Genomic DNA, 16,999 nt, shown 5'->3' on the forward strand with positions numbered 1-16,999 from the left:
CTCTTGTTTTGCACAACATTCTTTTGATTAACTCCCATCATAATAATTACCCACTTCCGTTCTAGTTCTTCTTTTCGGATGAGAAAGAAGTTCCTTTTGGAGTTCAATTAAACCACCATATTGTGCTGATTTCTCTCTGACATTATGAAGAAAGTAATGAACTTCATAGTTCTTTTTTATTCTCTCATAAACAGCTCTTGCAAGAGTAGTTTTGCCTAACCCTCCCATTTCCCATATTCCTATAAATTGAACTTCCTCCAATGTATTTGCTAGAAATGAATTAAAATCTGCTATTTTTTCATCAATTCGAACAAGCCAATCATCATCATCATATTCATCATTTGAATCCAATGGTGGCTGTTCATCTATTTTTGACCTCACCATATCAGTAATTTCTTTAATGAGTTTCGTTTCATACCTACAAAAGATGATAGAATAATATTAGCATTAATTAAGTGTAGCCTAAAGTCATGATAATTTTTTGAAATAGTAAAAATTACTGATAATCTTCAGAGTTCCAACCAGCCAAGTTAGCAATTTCTCTCAAAGCATCCCTCCATCTTTGCACCTTCCCTTTGTCATGTGTAAATTTCTGTTCATGCTCTTCAAAGGCTTCTGCAAAACTTTCTTTCTGATGCCGAACATCAGACAGGTCTACACTATAAAAGATTGGAAATACACGAAGGCCCTGTGCTTTCTTAGAATGAAGGATCTTTAGGAGTTCATCTAAGCACCATGCGGAAGTAGCATAGTTTTTAGAGAGAACAACAATTACAGAAAAAGATTCTTCAATTGCTTGAAGCAAACTTGGATTGATAACTTCTCCCCTTTCAAGCTCTTCTTCATCTCTAAAAACTATCAGTCCACTGTGACACAAAGCAGCATACAAGTGGTCTGTAAAATTCTTTCCAGTGTCTTCTCCTCGAAAACTTAAAAACACATCATATTTCTTCTGTCTCCTATTTGTTGTACGAGAACTACTTGAAGAACACCCAACTCTTGATCTTCAAGTGCCATTGCAAGAATTCTGAACTTGGACGATTCAAAATCTAAATACAAACATGAGCATCAGGATGTGTGTAAAACATAATCAAAAAGAAAAGACTACACAGGAAAAAAAAAGGAAATTGGGAACTTTAACATATCGTGTAGAGCAAATAGAGCAGGACACTAAAGAGGAAAGAAAGTGAACCAATTTTAAACCAGTCTTTTAGATGGGATATGTAACCTCTTGCACAGATTCAAAGAAAGTCATAAAACCCCAAAATGCCTGATGAAAGAACTACGAGGACATCAAAAGCCTTCGACCCCAGGAAAATACTCCTAACGTTTCAAGAAAACAAGAAACAGCGATGATTTGATACCCGAGAAGAAAGAAGAAGATGAAGGTAAATAACAAATGACAGTAGCGGCGTCCTCGTTAATTAATATAAAGTGGAATCTTTTAAACTTATCTAATGGGTACAGGTGAGGCGGGGCTGTCTTGTGTTTATATCTATGAAGTATATATATGAGCTCTGTTCATACCTCTCTTTTAAATCCATTCTCACTTTCATGTGTGATAAAAAAAGTTGTGATTTTTATATTTATTTAGATAAAGATAAATTCAAATAGTCTCAATCGGCTTCACGCGGTTTTCCTTTATTTTTCGCCTTCTTGTTTTTTTTGTTTTTGGACCGCTACTTTTCACCTTCTTTTATTTCTATCTTTTTGTCATTTTCTTTTGGATGGCCATCTTAATTACGAAATTGACTTCTCTTTTATATCTTACTCTTTTGTCCTTCCTTTTTTATTTTCATTACTATTTATCATAATTTTAATGGTTCAAATTCAATATTTTATAAAACTATCATTATAAATTTATAAAAAAAATATAAATAAATTTAAACCGTAAAAATTTGAATTGAATAATCCATTAATGAAGTAAAAAATAAAAATTTTTAATAATAATTTATTGTTGTAAATTATTTACTTCAAATTTTAACAATATGTTGAGATCAAATTTTGATAGTATAAATCTAAAAATTTTAAATTATAATTAATGGTGAGGAGAATGAAAGGGAAAGGAGAGAGGAAAAAAACATTAAGATAAAGAAGACAAAACCAGCTCTATTAATTACATGGCAGACACTACGGGTCATTCCTCCATTGTTAACACTACTCTTTCCTCCCGGCTTTCGTAGTAATTAAGCCGGGCTAAAATAGAAAATAATTAAAAAAAAAAAGGTAAAACAAAAAATATTGGAATGGCTATAATTGTATTGATGAATAAAGTAAAAGATTGTCATAGTGCCACCTTCTTCGGAAGGACATTATATTAACTCCATGAGACGACTTTGAACACCATCAAAATTTTAGGATTCCAATATAAAGCCTAATTTTTAATAAAAAATATGAAAAATAATTTTTACGCTGAAAAATATTTTTCACCACTCTTTCCTCCCTCCTTCGTAGTAAGCATAATCAGAATAATAATTAAAAAGAAGAAGAAGTACAACATAAAGTAATAAAAATTGGGAAAACATTGATACTAATACTAATTAAATGTCAAAACATAGTACTAATACTTGTTACGTATAAGAATTCATTTGGCCCGCGCCTGTGCAGCGCTGTGGCATGATAGCTTTAACAGGGTTCGATCCTGCTCGCAAGCTCTGCTTGCTTACTCAAAAAAAAAAAATATTTGGAACTTTAACAAATCGCAGAGCAGTATTAGCTGGACATATTGAACAATCTATTCCTAATTTGATGCTCAAGACCGAATTCATTAAGCCCAACTATGACAGCAGATTGCCATATGGATCTGACCCTAACGCAGCCAATATGAAACCAGTTTAATGCAAGAGATCAATCATACTCTAAATCAAGAATCAGAAACAAATCACAATACGAATCAATAGCCATCCAAATCCCTAACATAGTAGTCACCACATTCCTTCAACATCACACAACTAACATCTAAGACCTAGAATCAGAAATGCAATGAAGAAGAGGGATAATACATGCAATGAACTCCCCTTAAGCTCCGAGCTCCAGCCGCTAGCCCACTGCCCTGACAGATCGAACGCCTAGCCCCGCCTCTGCTCCGTTGAAGCTTCACCGAATGCTTTCATAGTCACAGCCGCCATGGCGGAACGCGACGGAGGATGTGGAATCAGTGGAAGAATCGGGCCAAATCGAGAGATGCAATATACCACGGATTGCTTCAGTTCCCTATATATAAAACAATAAGTCAATCTAATAATAACATGAAAAATGCATGGAATATATTACTAAATTAAGAAGGCAACCACAAAAAAGGGAGGGAATGTTACCATCTCATTTGCCAACACATGATTAGCATCTTCCAAGGACCATATCCTACTACGCTTTCTGGCATCATCGGGTGATTCACGAATAACAATTTCATGAGCCCTTTCTTGAAGCATGTCATGCACCCTCAAGTACGCTTTCACTTCAGTTACCAATGATTTCTCAATAAGAACATCTATTCCAATTTTTGGGCATAGACCACTATTTTCTAAAATTTCTATGATTTCATACTTGGTCATCCCATTGAAAAAGCAAGCAATATCTAAGAATGTATTCTTCTCATTATATTGCAATCCATCAAAGCTCACTTTTAGTATATCAAAAATGCCATTTAAAGGAATCTTCTTGAGTACTTCCTTTCATTCTGGTATATTTCTTCCATAAAGAAATGAGCCAAGCACTTTGAGTGCCAATGAAAGTCTCTTGGCAGCATTGATCAAAATTTTAGAAAGCTTAAAAAAAAATCTCCCTTTGGTTTATTTGCCTTAAATGCTTTTTGAAGAAAAAGTTGACAAGACTCAACTTGATTTAAGAAATTCATCTTATACTGAGGAACACCATACTCAAGTAACAGAAGCTGATCTCTAGTTGTTAGTATTATTCTACTTCCTAAGCCAAACCATCCTTTTCGAGCCAAATTCTCAGGTTGGCTTATGTCACTCACATCGTCAAGGACAAGTAGAACTTTTTTTACGGCATAACATTCTTCTTATCAGCTGGCTTCCTTCATAACAATTACACACTTTCACACTGTTTTGTTTTTTCAAACGTGCAAGAAGTTCTCTTTGCAAAGAAATCAAACCATCATCTTTTGTAGATAACTCTCTAACATTTTGAAGAAAGCAATGAAAGCCAAAGTCTTTCTGTCTTTTCTCATAAAAAACTTTAGCAAGAGTAGTTTTCCCTAACCCTCCCATTCCCCATATTCCTATAAATTGATCTTCATCCTCCAACCGACTTGTGACAAATGAATCAAATTCTGCTAATTTTTCTTCAAGCCCAACAAGTTTATCATCATTTAAGTGAGTTTCGACCACACCAACATGATTTAAGTCAAAGGGCGGTTTAGCATCTAATTTTGAACCTCACCATTTCAGCAACAATTTCAACGAGTTTTGTTTCATACCTACAAAAGAAAACAGAATAATAATATCATCATTTTAAGTGAAATGACTTTTAAAATTGCATACATGTGTTTGGATCTTCAACTTACTTTCCCTCAAGTCTGATTTATACCAGTGAGCCATCACCTATATTCAAACCTGGATTCCTAACTATTAGTGATCAATATTAATTATAAGATATTTTTACTGGCATTGACTTAGCCTTATAGTCATTGCATAGAATTAATTTAACCATAGATTGCTCAAAACTCAAAAGATGCTTTCGAAGAGTCAAGGAGAGGGGAACAAGCTCTATTAAAGAATGTTTTTATATGGTTTCCCCAAAAAAAAAAAAAGAATGTTTCACTACTAGAATGGAGGTTAATATATATAATAATTTATTTTACAAAATGCATTATTCATAAACGTGCATTGGTTTAAAAAACTATAACAAGGCTACACCCAATTTATTAAAAGTTTCATATGTTATGCAAAACTTTTTCTCATAGAATAATCGAAAATAAAAGTAATTTGATATTCATGTTGCTCATATAGCACTTAAATATAAATGTGACTTTCATTTTTCTAAAGGAAAACGCTAATTGGTGAAGATGCATTATCTTTATGCAAAATGAAAATTTTACTTTTCTTGTCTTACATTTTGGCCAAGATCGAGTACTGAATCTTTATGATACTAATTTCCGCTACACAATATGTATGTTTACAACATTGCAACCTTTATATCTATCCGTTGGGGGGAAAAAACTTTATGTCTATACATATATCAATTAACCTTTTCTCTAGGCCCGTTTTGTTTCTTATATAAAGGTCAATTTATCTATTCCTATCTTATAATATTATTGTAGTCTCACTTTAATGTCCAATACATGGTTCAATCCAAGATATGACCGCCAAAAAAGTTAACCACTTTAACGATATCATCACAGATTGAACACAGTTGTGGAACATACCACCAAACAATTAATATTACTGCAGCTAAACAATTTCAATTCTTGCGGGAAAAAAAAAAAAGTTCTAATTAAGCACAGCCTAAAGTCATAAAAGTTACTAATTTTCAGAGTTCCAGCCAGACAAGTCAGCAACTTCTGCTAAGCATGCCTCCATCTTTGCACCTTCCCTTTGTCATATGCAAATTTTTGTTCATGCTTTTTAGAGGCTTCTGCAAAGCTTCCTTTCTGATGCCGAACATCAGATGGATTTACACCATAAAAGATTGGAAATACAAGAAGGCCCAATGCTTTCTTAGAATCAAAGATCTATCGGAGTTCATCTAAGCACCATGTGGAAGTAGCATAGTTTTTAGAGAGAATAACAATTGCAGAGAAAGATTGTTCAATTGCTTCGAGCAGACTTGGTTTAATAACTTCTTCTCTTTCAAGGTCTTCCTCATCTCTAAAAGTTGTTATGTCCTTGTGTCCAAAGCAGCATAGAAGGGGTCTGTAAAATTTTTATGAGTGTCTTCTCCTCAAAAATTCACAAACACATCATATTTCTTCTGTTTGCAAATTGAACAAGAACCGCTTGAAGAACACCCAACTTCTTGATCATCAGGTGCCATTTGCGAGAATTAAGAAGCTGAACGATTCAAAATATAAATACAACCATCAGCATTTGGAGGTTTGTGAAATAAAAATCAAAGTGCAAAGACTAGAAAGAAAAAAATGAAAAAAGGAAATTAAATTAGGGACTTTAACAAATCGCATAGAGCGATTAGAACAGGATACTGAAAAGGAAAGAAAGTGAACCAATTTTAAACCAATCTTGCCTCTTGCACAGGTTCAAAGAAAGTCGTAAAATCTCAAAATGCCTGATGAAAGGACTATAAGGACTTCAAAGCCTTTGACACCAGGAAAATACTCCTAACGTTTCAAGAAAGCAATAAACAGCGATGATTTGATGCCCAAGAAGAAGGAAGAAGATGAATGTATATGACAAATGACAATAGCAGTGTCCTCGTTAATTAATATAAAGTGGAATCTTTTAAACTTAGCTAATGCGTGCAGGCAGGGCAGTGGTGTTTTGAGTCTATATCTAATTATCTATGAAGTATATGTATGAACTCTGTTCTTACCTCTCTTTTGGATCCGTTCTCATTATCATGTAGGATGAAAAAAGTTGTGGTTTTTATATTTATTTGGATAAACTTAAAGTCTCAGTCGGCTCCACACGGTAACACCTTTATTTTTTGCCTTCTTTTATTTCTATCTTTTTGTTATTTCCCCTTGGATGACCCTACTTAATTACGGAAATGCCTTCTCTTTTTTTACCTTACTCCTTTTCTCCTTCCTTTTACTATTGATTCTAATGTTAACGGTTCAAATTCAATATTTTGTAGAACTATCATTATAAATTGATAAGAAAATATATAAATGAATTTAAACTGTTGAAGTTTGATTTCAACAATCCGTACATAAACTAAAAAAAAAATTTAATGATAATTTATTGTTGTAGATCTAGTTACATCAAATTTTAACAATTTGTTCAAATTAAATTTTAATAGTTTAAATCTAAATAGTTAAAATTATAATTAATGGTGATGAGAATGAAAGGTAAACGAAAGGAAAACAAAAGATTATAAGATAAAGAAGATAAACCAGCTCCCTTAAATTACGTGACAGACAACGAGGATAATTCCTCCATTATTAACACCACTCTTTCCTCAGTAATTAAGCAAAGCAATGATGGAGAGGGTTAAGGTGCACCCAACACCTCCGAAATATTTTCTTAAGTGTATTCAATATCCCAAAATATTTTATAGTGTAACTAGAACCCCCAAACATTTTTTAGGTGTGTAGCACTCTGAAGTATTTTTTTTGTCTTGGTGCTTAATGTACCAAAAAATATTTTTAAGTGTTGGACACATCTAAAAAAAATATTTTGAGGTGTTGAATGCATTAAAAAAGACTTCACAACAGTGAACGTATATAAAAAAAAATACTTTAAAATGTTAGCTGTATTATAAATAATTTAGAGTGTTCAATACACTAAAAAAAATACTGTCAGATGGTACTGTTTTATTTTTAATTGTTAGACTATTGGAATTTTTCATGATAAATAGCAGTATTAGTTGCCAAGTATTTACATTTTGGGATCTATTGGTCAAAAAGAAAAGGAAAAGAAGAGGAAATTTGGGGTCAATTGGTCTATTGGCACTCCTTGCACGGCATTTCATCTTTAGATGAAATTTCCACTTATCACCAAAAAAGAAAAAAGAAGAAATTTCCACTGTATTTTACGAATTTTTTTTAGAATCATACAAATAATAAAATAAAGAAAAAAGATCATAAGAATTGATCTTGGTCATAAAGCCTGCTACTAAATTAATTTTATGTCAAATAAAGACAAATGAGTCTTCTTTATGGTTATTTACAGCTATATATAGAGAGAAATTTATGTAAATGATAACCAACTTTTCCGAGCTTTAGAAGTTCTCCTTGACTCGCTATAGCCCTATTCGCGTTGGATTATTAATTCACAGAATTTTCTTTCAAATAAATTATAATGACTATTTCTAATTTTTGATGGAGAAAAAATCCTTTTAAGAATAAATTTTCTAGCTTTTGTTAAAACTAAAGAAACTCTTAATTTCCATCGAATAATAAGGAGTTTGTAACAATAATTAAGATTTTGCCTATAAGTTTTCTTTGTATGAAGTTAGGGTTAAGGTAGATCTAGCATCTTAAAATATTTTTTTTCTGAAATATTTTTTCAAATGCTTCTAACCCCTAAAGTATTTTTTGATGTATCTAATTATTTTTTCCTACTTACTATAATGTACGTGTTGTCAATATAATTTGTTAAAATGGGGCCATTTGGAAATTTTTTTATAAGATGACTCTACAAACCTTTATTCACATCACATAGTCAATAATTCATCCGCATAAATCGTTCACAAACTCCATTTTTTTAAAAAAAAATAAGGAAAAATAAAAAAAAGACTTTGGAAATAGAAAAACTGTAAAAATGGATCCGTTACAATATTAGTATTAGTTTTAATAATAACTGATAAGTAAACGCTAACAATTTTTGTGAATGGGTCTCCATATGCAAATTTTTAATTTTCATGGTCTTTTTTTGTTTTTTTTTCAAAAACTAATTTGAAACCCCTCTCTTGGAGCTAGAGAAACCTGTCATGCAAATTGCTACTTGCATAGAAATGATATTAGAAAGTTTAGAATTCTGCCAAACAAATATGGAAAATTTGCACGAGGCATATATGCAAGGAAGTACATAATAGCAATAAAGATTTAGATTGCATATACAGGATAAAATTTATGATTTTCAAAAGTTAAATTGTTGAATTATCTTTGATAAATATTCTTCATTGCCGAATATTAAAATTTGGGGATCTACTGATCAAAAGAAAAAAAAAATTTTGCGGGATCAATTGGTCAATTGGCACAGCATTCCATCTTTAGATGGTCCCCTGACTTTTACCAATTTTTTATTCATAAAAATAATAAAATATTTTTCACCAAAAAATAATAATAAAATAGAGGGAAAAAATTATAAGCATTGATTCTAAATAATTCTATGTCAAATAAAGCAAAAACGAATATTCTTTACAATTATTCAGAGTTGTGAGTGTGTTTTAGTTATTTAACTTTTTATTGGTTGGCATTCTTTTATCTTCTGTAAATAGTAGTTAAAACACATGAATTCATGTTATTATGCACATTTAATTTCCTATAGATTTTATTGCTTTTCTAATTATTTTTGTCTTAATTATCAGATCAATCATTATGCGTGTGGGGTGCACGATAGTATTTTCTCATTCATTGGCCTTTTGTCTATCACCTTTTCAAAGGACCTTTAAGGAGATGAAATCAAGCTAAAATAGACAGTAATTTTAAATGTGATGAATATAAATAAACTGAATAATTGCACGCAGATAGCTTAGTTAGCTTCAATATAACTGGAAAAGTTTTTGTATAATTTGTCCCTCTTGATTTTTTAATTAAACAAAAAATAACAGAAGGAGTAAAAAAAATATCATTGCATATTTTGAAGATGACTTTAATCGATTTTATAAACAGGGTAGAATAAGCTTCATACAAATATGCGACAGGTATTTCCATTGCATATTTGTAATAGAAAAATAAATATATCGACGATGAAGGTGACTATATCCACATGATTTGAATATAAGAATATATTAAATTTTTTGGTTTACAAAAAGCTTGTATATATTCTAAAAATGGAAAAGAAAATATCTGTGTAGATGTCTTGCTATTTTTCAAAATTTTCAACTCAACAAAAATTATGAAAGGAGTGGGAAAAGATAGTGGACACATTTGGAATAACTTATAAATAACTTGTCATGATTTACGTAATACGAGGTAAATATTTGAGAGGAGTTTTGTCTCATTTTACATAAAACATGCTAATAAGTATTTTTGAACGTTATCCCAAATAGGCCCATCCTTATAAAATCGTGCAACAGTGGATTCTGTTTAATTAATTGTGGAGAAGAAAATTATTATATTATGTTTAATTTGTTGTAATCAAATTTATAATTATATTATGATTTTTCTATTATTATATTTGTCAATCTTGACTAATTCTTGTCAGTATAAATTATGAACAACAACGACCAATTAACATGTATCTGTTGCAAACTTTAACTGCACATTATACTTTTTTAATCCAATTAAACTGCATATTATACTTTTTTAATTATTTTGACGATATTGATGAATTAAGTTCTCTTATTTATAATTTCTCATCTTACTATATTGATGTAATTTCTAAAAATAATTTTCTTTCTTTTAATATTGCTAATATGGATTATCCGACTGTTTGTGATATTTATACCTTTTATTTTAATATATTATCTTATCATAGTTAAAAAATAATAATAAGTCCATCTGTATGCGTTTACTTTGAATGGACTGAGATGATGATATTTCCATGGTATATTTTTATGCCCATCATATTATAAGGACAAGTCTTCAGAGATATCAATTACACAAAAAGAAATACGACCAGCTTTTCAAATTTGTTTACAATATCTGCCCATATTGTAGAACTATCAATAGCGAAGTCTAGTAAGAAACAACCACCAAGTTTCATTCGTTATATTTTTTTTGTAATTATATTTTCTTTTATGGACCAAGTCAGGTAAGAAAACATTAACAAAGTTTCATGTTTTTCTTTTTGTTTCGAGCATCAACTAAAAGTGGGCTCTGTAGACCAAAACTTTTGCTTCTCCCTTTTTGAAGAACAATTACTAATTCATATTTTTGGTTTTGGGGTTCATTTGCAGATAAAAATCTTGAGTTTGCATGTGCATCATGCCATTTATAGTGTAGGTAGCATTATAAATAGAGCCTCTTTTGTTAAGCTCCATATCAATCGTTCGCTTCTTGATAGCCTTCTAATTTCACTCATGGCATTTCCGATCATCATCTATTTGTACTTTTTCTTTCTTTCTTCCTCCCTTTCTTCTTCTCTTAACCCACCATTATGTAATCCTCATGACTCCTTCATGCTTCTCCAATTCAGAAACTCTTTCTCTCTTAATCAGTCTGCTTCAATGTGGTGTGATGAGTTTTATGATGAGGACTACACAAATACCATTAAGTTTAAGAACTCATCTTACCCAAAAATAGCTTCATAGGGAAATGATTCGAATTGTTGCTCGTGGGATGGGATCACATGTGACTCCATATCTGGCCACGTGATTGGCCTTGATCTTAGTTGTAGTTGGCTCCAAGGTCAACTCTATCCAAAGAATAGCCTCTTCCAACTTTCTCATCTCCAAACACTCAACTTGGCTTACAATGATTTTAGCGGGTCTTTGATATCATCTCAATTTGGTGATCTTTCCACTCTCATGTATCTTAACTTAAGCAATTCTGGTTTTGCTGGTGAAATTCCTCCTAAAATTGCAGAATTGTCTAAATTGGTCTCTCTTGATTTGTCTTGGAATGAATTTTTCTTAGATGAATGGTTGGATTTAAGACTTGAACCATCCATGTGGGAGAAGCTCATTCTAAACATGACCGGACTATGAGAACTTGTTTTAGATGATGTAAATATGTCTTTTATTGCACCAAGCTCCCTGTCTTTACTCATGAATTTGTCATCCTCATTGGTCTCTCTTAGACTTTCTTATACTGAGTTGCAGGAGAATATTATAAGTGACATTCTCTGCTTAGAAAGCCTTTAACTACTAGATTTGTCAAGTAATGAATATCTCATTGGTCAACTTCCAAAGTCCAATTGGAGCTCTCCTTTATCACTTTTGGATCTTAGTGAAACAGCTTTCTTAGGAGAAGTGCCTAATTCTATTGACCACTTGAAATATCTTAATCATTTGAGTCTAGACTTCTATAATTTTGAAGGGCGGATTCCTCTTGGTTTGAGCAATCTCACTCAATTGACTTATTTGAACCTTGCTTCAAACAAGTTTAGTGGTGAGATCTCATTCCTTTCAAACCTAGAACATCTCACATCCTTAGACCTTTTTTACAATAATTTTTTTGGTGAAATCCAGTCTGAAATCTCACAATTGTCTAAATTGGTCTCACTTGACTTGTCTTTCAATTTTGACATGACGGGGAGTTCATCACTATGACTTGAACCATCTACTTGGAAAAAGCTTATTCTAAACACAACTAATTTAAGAATGATTGGTTTAGACTATGTGAACATGTCCTCTATTACACCAAACTCCTTGTCTTTTATATTACTCAGAAAATTGTCATCCTCTTTGATCTCTCTTTCAACTGGGAAAACTTCTTTGCAAGGTAATATAACAAGTACCATTTTTTATTTAGAAAATCTTAAATTTCTAAAGTTGGGAGGGAATAGAAATATTCAAGTTCAACTTCCAAAGCTCAACTAGAGCTCTCCTTTAGTGGAGTTAATGATGTATGACATACCTTTCTCTGGAGAAGTACCACATTCCATAGGCCATTTGAAGTCTCTTGAAACTTTACATCTTAGATATTATCAATTTGAAGGGCCTATTCCTCTGAGTTTCAAGAATCTCACTCAACTAACATTTTTGGACCTTTCCTCCAACAAATTTAGTGGTGGGATCTCATTTCTTTCAACACTTGTAAATCTCACTTCCTTAAATCTTTCCAATAATAGTTTTAGGGGTCAAATCCCATCATATCTTCCAAACTTCGAATATCTCTTCAAGTTAGATCTTTCAATGAATAATTTTAGTGGTAAAATACTGGATGTGTTTGGAAAGCTTGGTGAATTAGACTAGTTGGCACTTAATAGTAATAATTTTAGCGGTCAAGTCCCTTCATCCCTTTCAAATACAAGTATCACATTTCTTGATCTTAGCTTCAACATGTTGCATGGAAACCTCCCGAATCCATTCTTTGGAGTAACTTATTTCTCAGTCTCAAACAATAAATTTAGCAGGGATATCTCCTTTCTGTTTTGCAATGGAAGCTCACTTGTGATACTCAACTTGTCTCACAACAACTTGTCAAGACCTATTCCACAATACCTTGTTGGCCTCCCCAATCTCTCAGTTCTAGACCTACAGATGAATGGTTTTTTTGGAACTTTACCAAACAATTTTTCAGAGAGTAGTGCCTTGCAAACTTTTCATTTCAATAGCAATCGGCTCAAGGGATCGTTATCTCTATCTTTGGCTCGTTGTACTCAGCTAGAAATTTTTGATATTGGACACAACAAGATCAGGGATACCTTTCCTGGTTGGCTTGATGATTTGCCAGAGTTACAAGTACTTGTTTTAAGAGAGAATAAGTTTTATGGAGCCATTTCTAGTTCTAAGACCAAGCATCCATTTCCTAAGTTAAAGATTTTTTACATTTCCAACAACCATTTTAATGGATCTTTGCCAGCAACATACATCAAGCAGTTTGAAGGAATGATGAAAATAGATAATGTTGAAGCTGGTTCGCAATATATGGAAAGTAAAAATTATTCAAGATATAAGGATTCAGTGATGATCACACGGAAAGGTTATATCGTAGAGTTGAAAAGGATATTGACAATATTCGCCACTATCGACTTGTCAAATAATAGATTTGATGGGGAGATTAAGCCATTGGAGAGCTACATGCACTAATAGGCTTAATCTTTCGCACAATAGAATCTCTAATTCTATTCCAAGATCAATTGGAAAATTGACAAGTCTAGAATGATTGGATCTATCATATAACAAGCTGAAGGGTGAGATTCCTCAAACATTGACGAATCTCAACTTTCTTGCTATTTTGAACCTTTCGCAAAATTAGCTTGAGGGGATCATACCAAGAGGTGAACAATTTGATACATTCCAAAGAGATTCATATGAGGAGAATTCAGGATTGTGCGGTATTCCATTGTCAAAATCTCGCAATAAGGATGAAGGAGAATCACCAACACCAATCTTTGATGCTGATGAGAAATTTGGATTTGGTTAGAAACCAGTAGCTTGGGGATATGGATGTGGAATGGTATTTAGACTCCTTATAGGCTATGTTATGTTCTCCATTAGGAAACCTCAATGGCTTGTAAGGACTTTTGGAGGTAACACCAAGAAATAGGCCAAAAGCATGAGAAATAGAGGTCATGCAAATGGAAGAATAAATTACCTGAGAATGTGGTTTTCTAATTAGTTACAAGCTATAGGTCTTTATCTTTCTTATTTTCTTTGTTCATATCATGTCAGTTGAGAGTGTATCATCTTTTGTTTTAAATGTAATAGCCTATTATTCTATTTATGTAATTTTAAGTGATTTGTTATCACTGCTTTGTTTTGTATTTGTTGAAGGTCAATGAAATACGTACAAGTTTGAGACCAAAAAAAATTTTGTTTCTTATGCTAGCGCATAGGAGCAATTTGTGTTAATAAGTTGTGAGTTATTTCATTTCAATTAGTACACCATACAAAAATAATTCTAAAGATTCAATTATGAAAAGTTAAATTTACATTCAAATCAATTAAAGGGTTTAGTTTTATGACAACACTTTATTTTAAATCTTTTTTTTCCTCAATTGTACATTTAATAAAACCTTTTGCAGTTAAAATAATTGAAGGATACATAGTGGGTATAATCTTTTTTTTTTAATGAAACCAAAAATAATCACTTAACTCTAGGAAAAAAACATATTTTTAAGAAAAACCTAAATAGAAACCTAAAATAAAAGCTTATGCCTTATGGTAAAAAATAAAAGCTAAGCCAACTTTAAAATGCAACAAGACATGGTTCTGGATTACTTTTTTTTTTTTTAATTAATTGGGTCCAGATTAACCAATTCGACAATATTCCTCTAATCTAATTAGAGTCCTTTGACCTATTGTGAAAAATTGTTTGGGCCAAGCATTGTGATTGAAAGTATATTGGTCCATTAGTTTTGGCCCAGACATATGCAGCAAAATGGCTAACACCTTAACATTTTTTTCTTTTTTGATGATCATCCTACTCTCACACATCTGAATTTAAGCCTCTCTCTTTTTATAGGTGAGATTCTTCCTGTATCTATTTAGAGTAGTTTATAAATAGTAAATAGCTTTACTTATCAATGATTTAAAAACCGTACCTAACCAATGTTTGGACTGTTCCGACCGGTAACCGGAATACTTTCACTGGCTCGTTCCATGTAATTGGCCCGCCTTGCCATGTGAATTGTTTCGAGCCACTTTGAGCTGGCATTTGGACTAGAAGCCGGCGTTAAGCTGGGAACCGGGACGATTTTGCAAAAACTGTATGACCTAAGTTTGTTATGCTTTTGCGTGGTTGGGGAAAAAAAACTAGATCTGAGTTGAGACTATCTAGATCAAAGAAGAAGAAAGGAGGAAAAAAAAAAAGGAGATCAAGGGAGAAGACGGAAGAAGATATCATAGGAGAGAAAAGAAACACAACCTTAAAAACCCTAAATCCACTAACATTGCAAGCTGTGACGGCCATGAATGAGAAAAATGAAAGCTGCTAGGACGGCCCGAAAGTGAAGGGTTGATATCTAAAAGGAGGATGGTCGGCTGACGGTGTAAAATTGGCGGAAGTGAAAAGTTGCTTTGAGTGCTGTAAAAGTAAACCATTATTCAATGTTAGTCGCAGTCACATCACATTTACCTACGGATCATCTTTTTGTTTCAGGTTTTTTTTTTATTTCTCATACTTTATATATATTTAGCATACTATTTTCAATGATTTTGAGTTGTGAGGTAAAATTATCGCGGTCTGATTGACAACACAATATCCCATTTCATATTAAGGATTTCTGCTCACACTAACCTTTTGTCTTTTCTTTCTTTACCACTAAACTGTGCCAAAACAAAGCAACACCACCCACAATATATAATAGAGTACCCATCATCATCCTATAATCCCAATTTAAATCACTAACACGCACCAAATAAAAGCACAACTTTTCCATTGATTAACTTGTTCATTTTAGACCAAAAACAAAAGTTTGGTAGTACCAAAGGTAAAAATGATTTTTTAAATTCCCATTCCCAAACACAATCAATCAGTCAAGAAAAATAGTATAGGAGAGGAGAGGAAAGAAAGTTCCAGACCTGAAAATTTGTAGAGATTCAAATGAAAGCTCTCTGGAATTCACTAACGATAATGGGGAAGATGTTTCATCATCAATAACTACTTTCTTCTTTCTGCAACTATAGCAGCCTCACATTATGCGAGAAACTCAGCACCTTTTCTTTCTGTTACGCTAAGACAATAAAGTCTTTTTAAGTTTCTTAATATTACAGTCAAGTCCATTGGGACTTCAAAGAATTATCAGATTTAAAGGAACTTTTTTGTTGTACGTTTTCTTATATGGGATCTCAATGTCATTTTCCCTAACACCTTTGCCTTTCAAAGAAGGTGGGCCCCGATGGCAAACTTTTGCTTTATTCATCAATAATGGTCATTCCAATATATTTTGTGTTTTACTTTTTTAATTATTTTCTATTATTGCTTTGCTTAATTACTACGAAGCAAGGAGGAAAGAGTGGCGTTAATAATGGAGGAATAATCCTCAGTGTCTACGATGTAATTAATGGAGCTGGTTTATCTTCTTTATCTTACTCTTTTGTTTTCCTCTTCTTTACATTTCATTCTCATCACCATCAATTAGAATTTTAACTATTTAGATTCAAACTATTAAAATTTAATACAAACAAATTGTTAAAATTTGATGTAAATAGGTTCACAACAATAAATTATTATTAAAAGTTTTTTTAGTTTATTTACGTATTGTTCAAATCAATTTTACAGTTTTAAATTTATTTATATATTTTTCTCATAAATTATAATGTTTGAAATGTTAAAATTGTAATTAATAGTAATGAAAATGAAAAGAAAGAGGAAAGGAAAAAGAGTAGATAAAGATGAGAAGTCAATTCTGTAACATTCGTCTAAAAGGGTTTATAAATAAGTTTTCAATCAATTTATAAAAATATAAAGTAAATATATGAAAAAAGTTTTATCATGACTTATATAAAATATATTATCAGTAATTCTAAACATGATGATAAGTGGGCCAATAATTAAGTGGGGTCATCCAAAAAGAAATAACAAAAAGATTAAAATAAAAGAAGACGAAAAAATAAAGGTGAATCGTGTGGAGCCTGATTAAGACTT

At 32.0% G+C, this 16,999-nt stretch overlaps 1 protein-coding gene and 1 pseudogene across 1 annotated transcript; both read left to right on the forward strand.

Moving 5' to 3' along the window:
- Positions 1-9,495: 9,495 nt before the first annotated feature.
- Positions 9,496-12,103, forward strand: LOC114712610 (receptor-like protein 7; annotated as a pseudogene).
- A 644-nt stretch (positions 12,104-12,747) lies between these two features.
- LOC114712611 (receptor like protein 27-like) lies at positions 12,748-13,497 on the forward strand. The gene has a single exon (XM_028897158.1). The coding sequence runs from the start codon at positions 12,748-12,750 to the stop codon at positions 13,495-13,497; it is 750 nt and encodes a 249-aa protein (XP_028752991.1).
- The last annotated feature ends 3,502 nt before the right edge of the window (positions 13,498-16,999 follow it).

This window comes from Neltuma alba, unplaced genomic scaffold (assembly GCF_004799145.2).
Source record: "Neltuma alba isolate B1F8T4 unplaced genomic scaffold, ASM479914v2 tig00011380_pilon, whole genome shotgun sequence".
Taxonomy (NCBI): Eukaryota; Viridiplantae; Streptophyta; class Magnoliopsida; order Fabales; family Fabaceae; genus Neltuma; species Neltuma alba.

Excerpts from the sequence above, each read along its gene's own strand:
- LOC114712611 (XM_028897158.1), top strand. The coding sequence starts at position 12,748 with ATGTTGCATGGAAACCTCCCGAATCCATTCTTTGGAGTAACTTATTTC.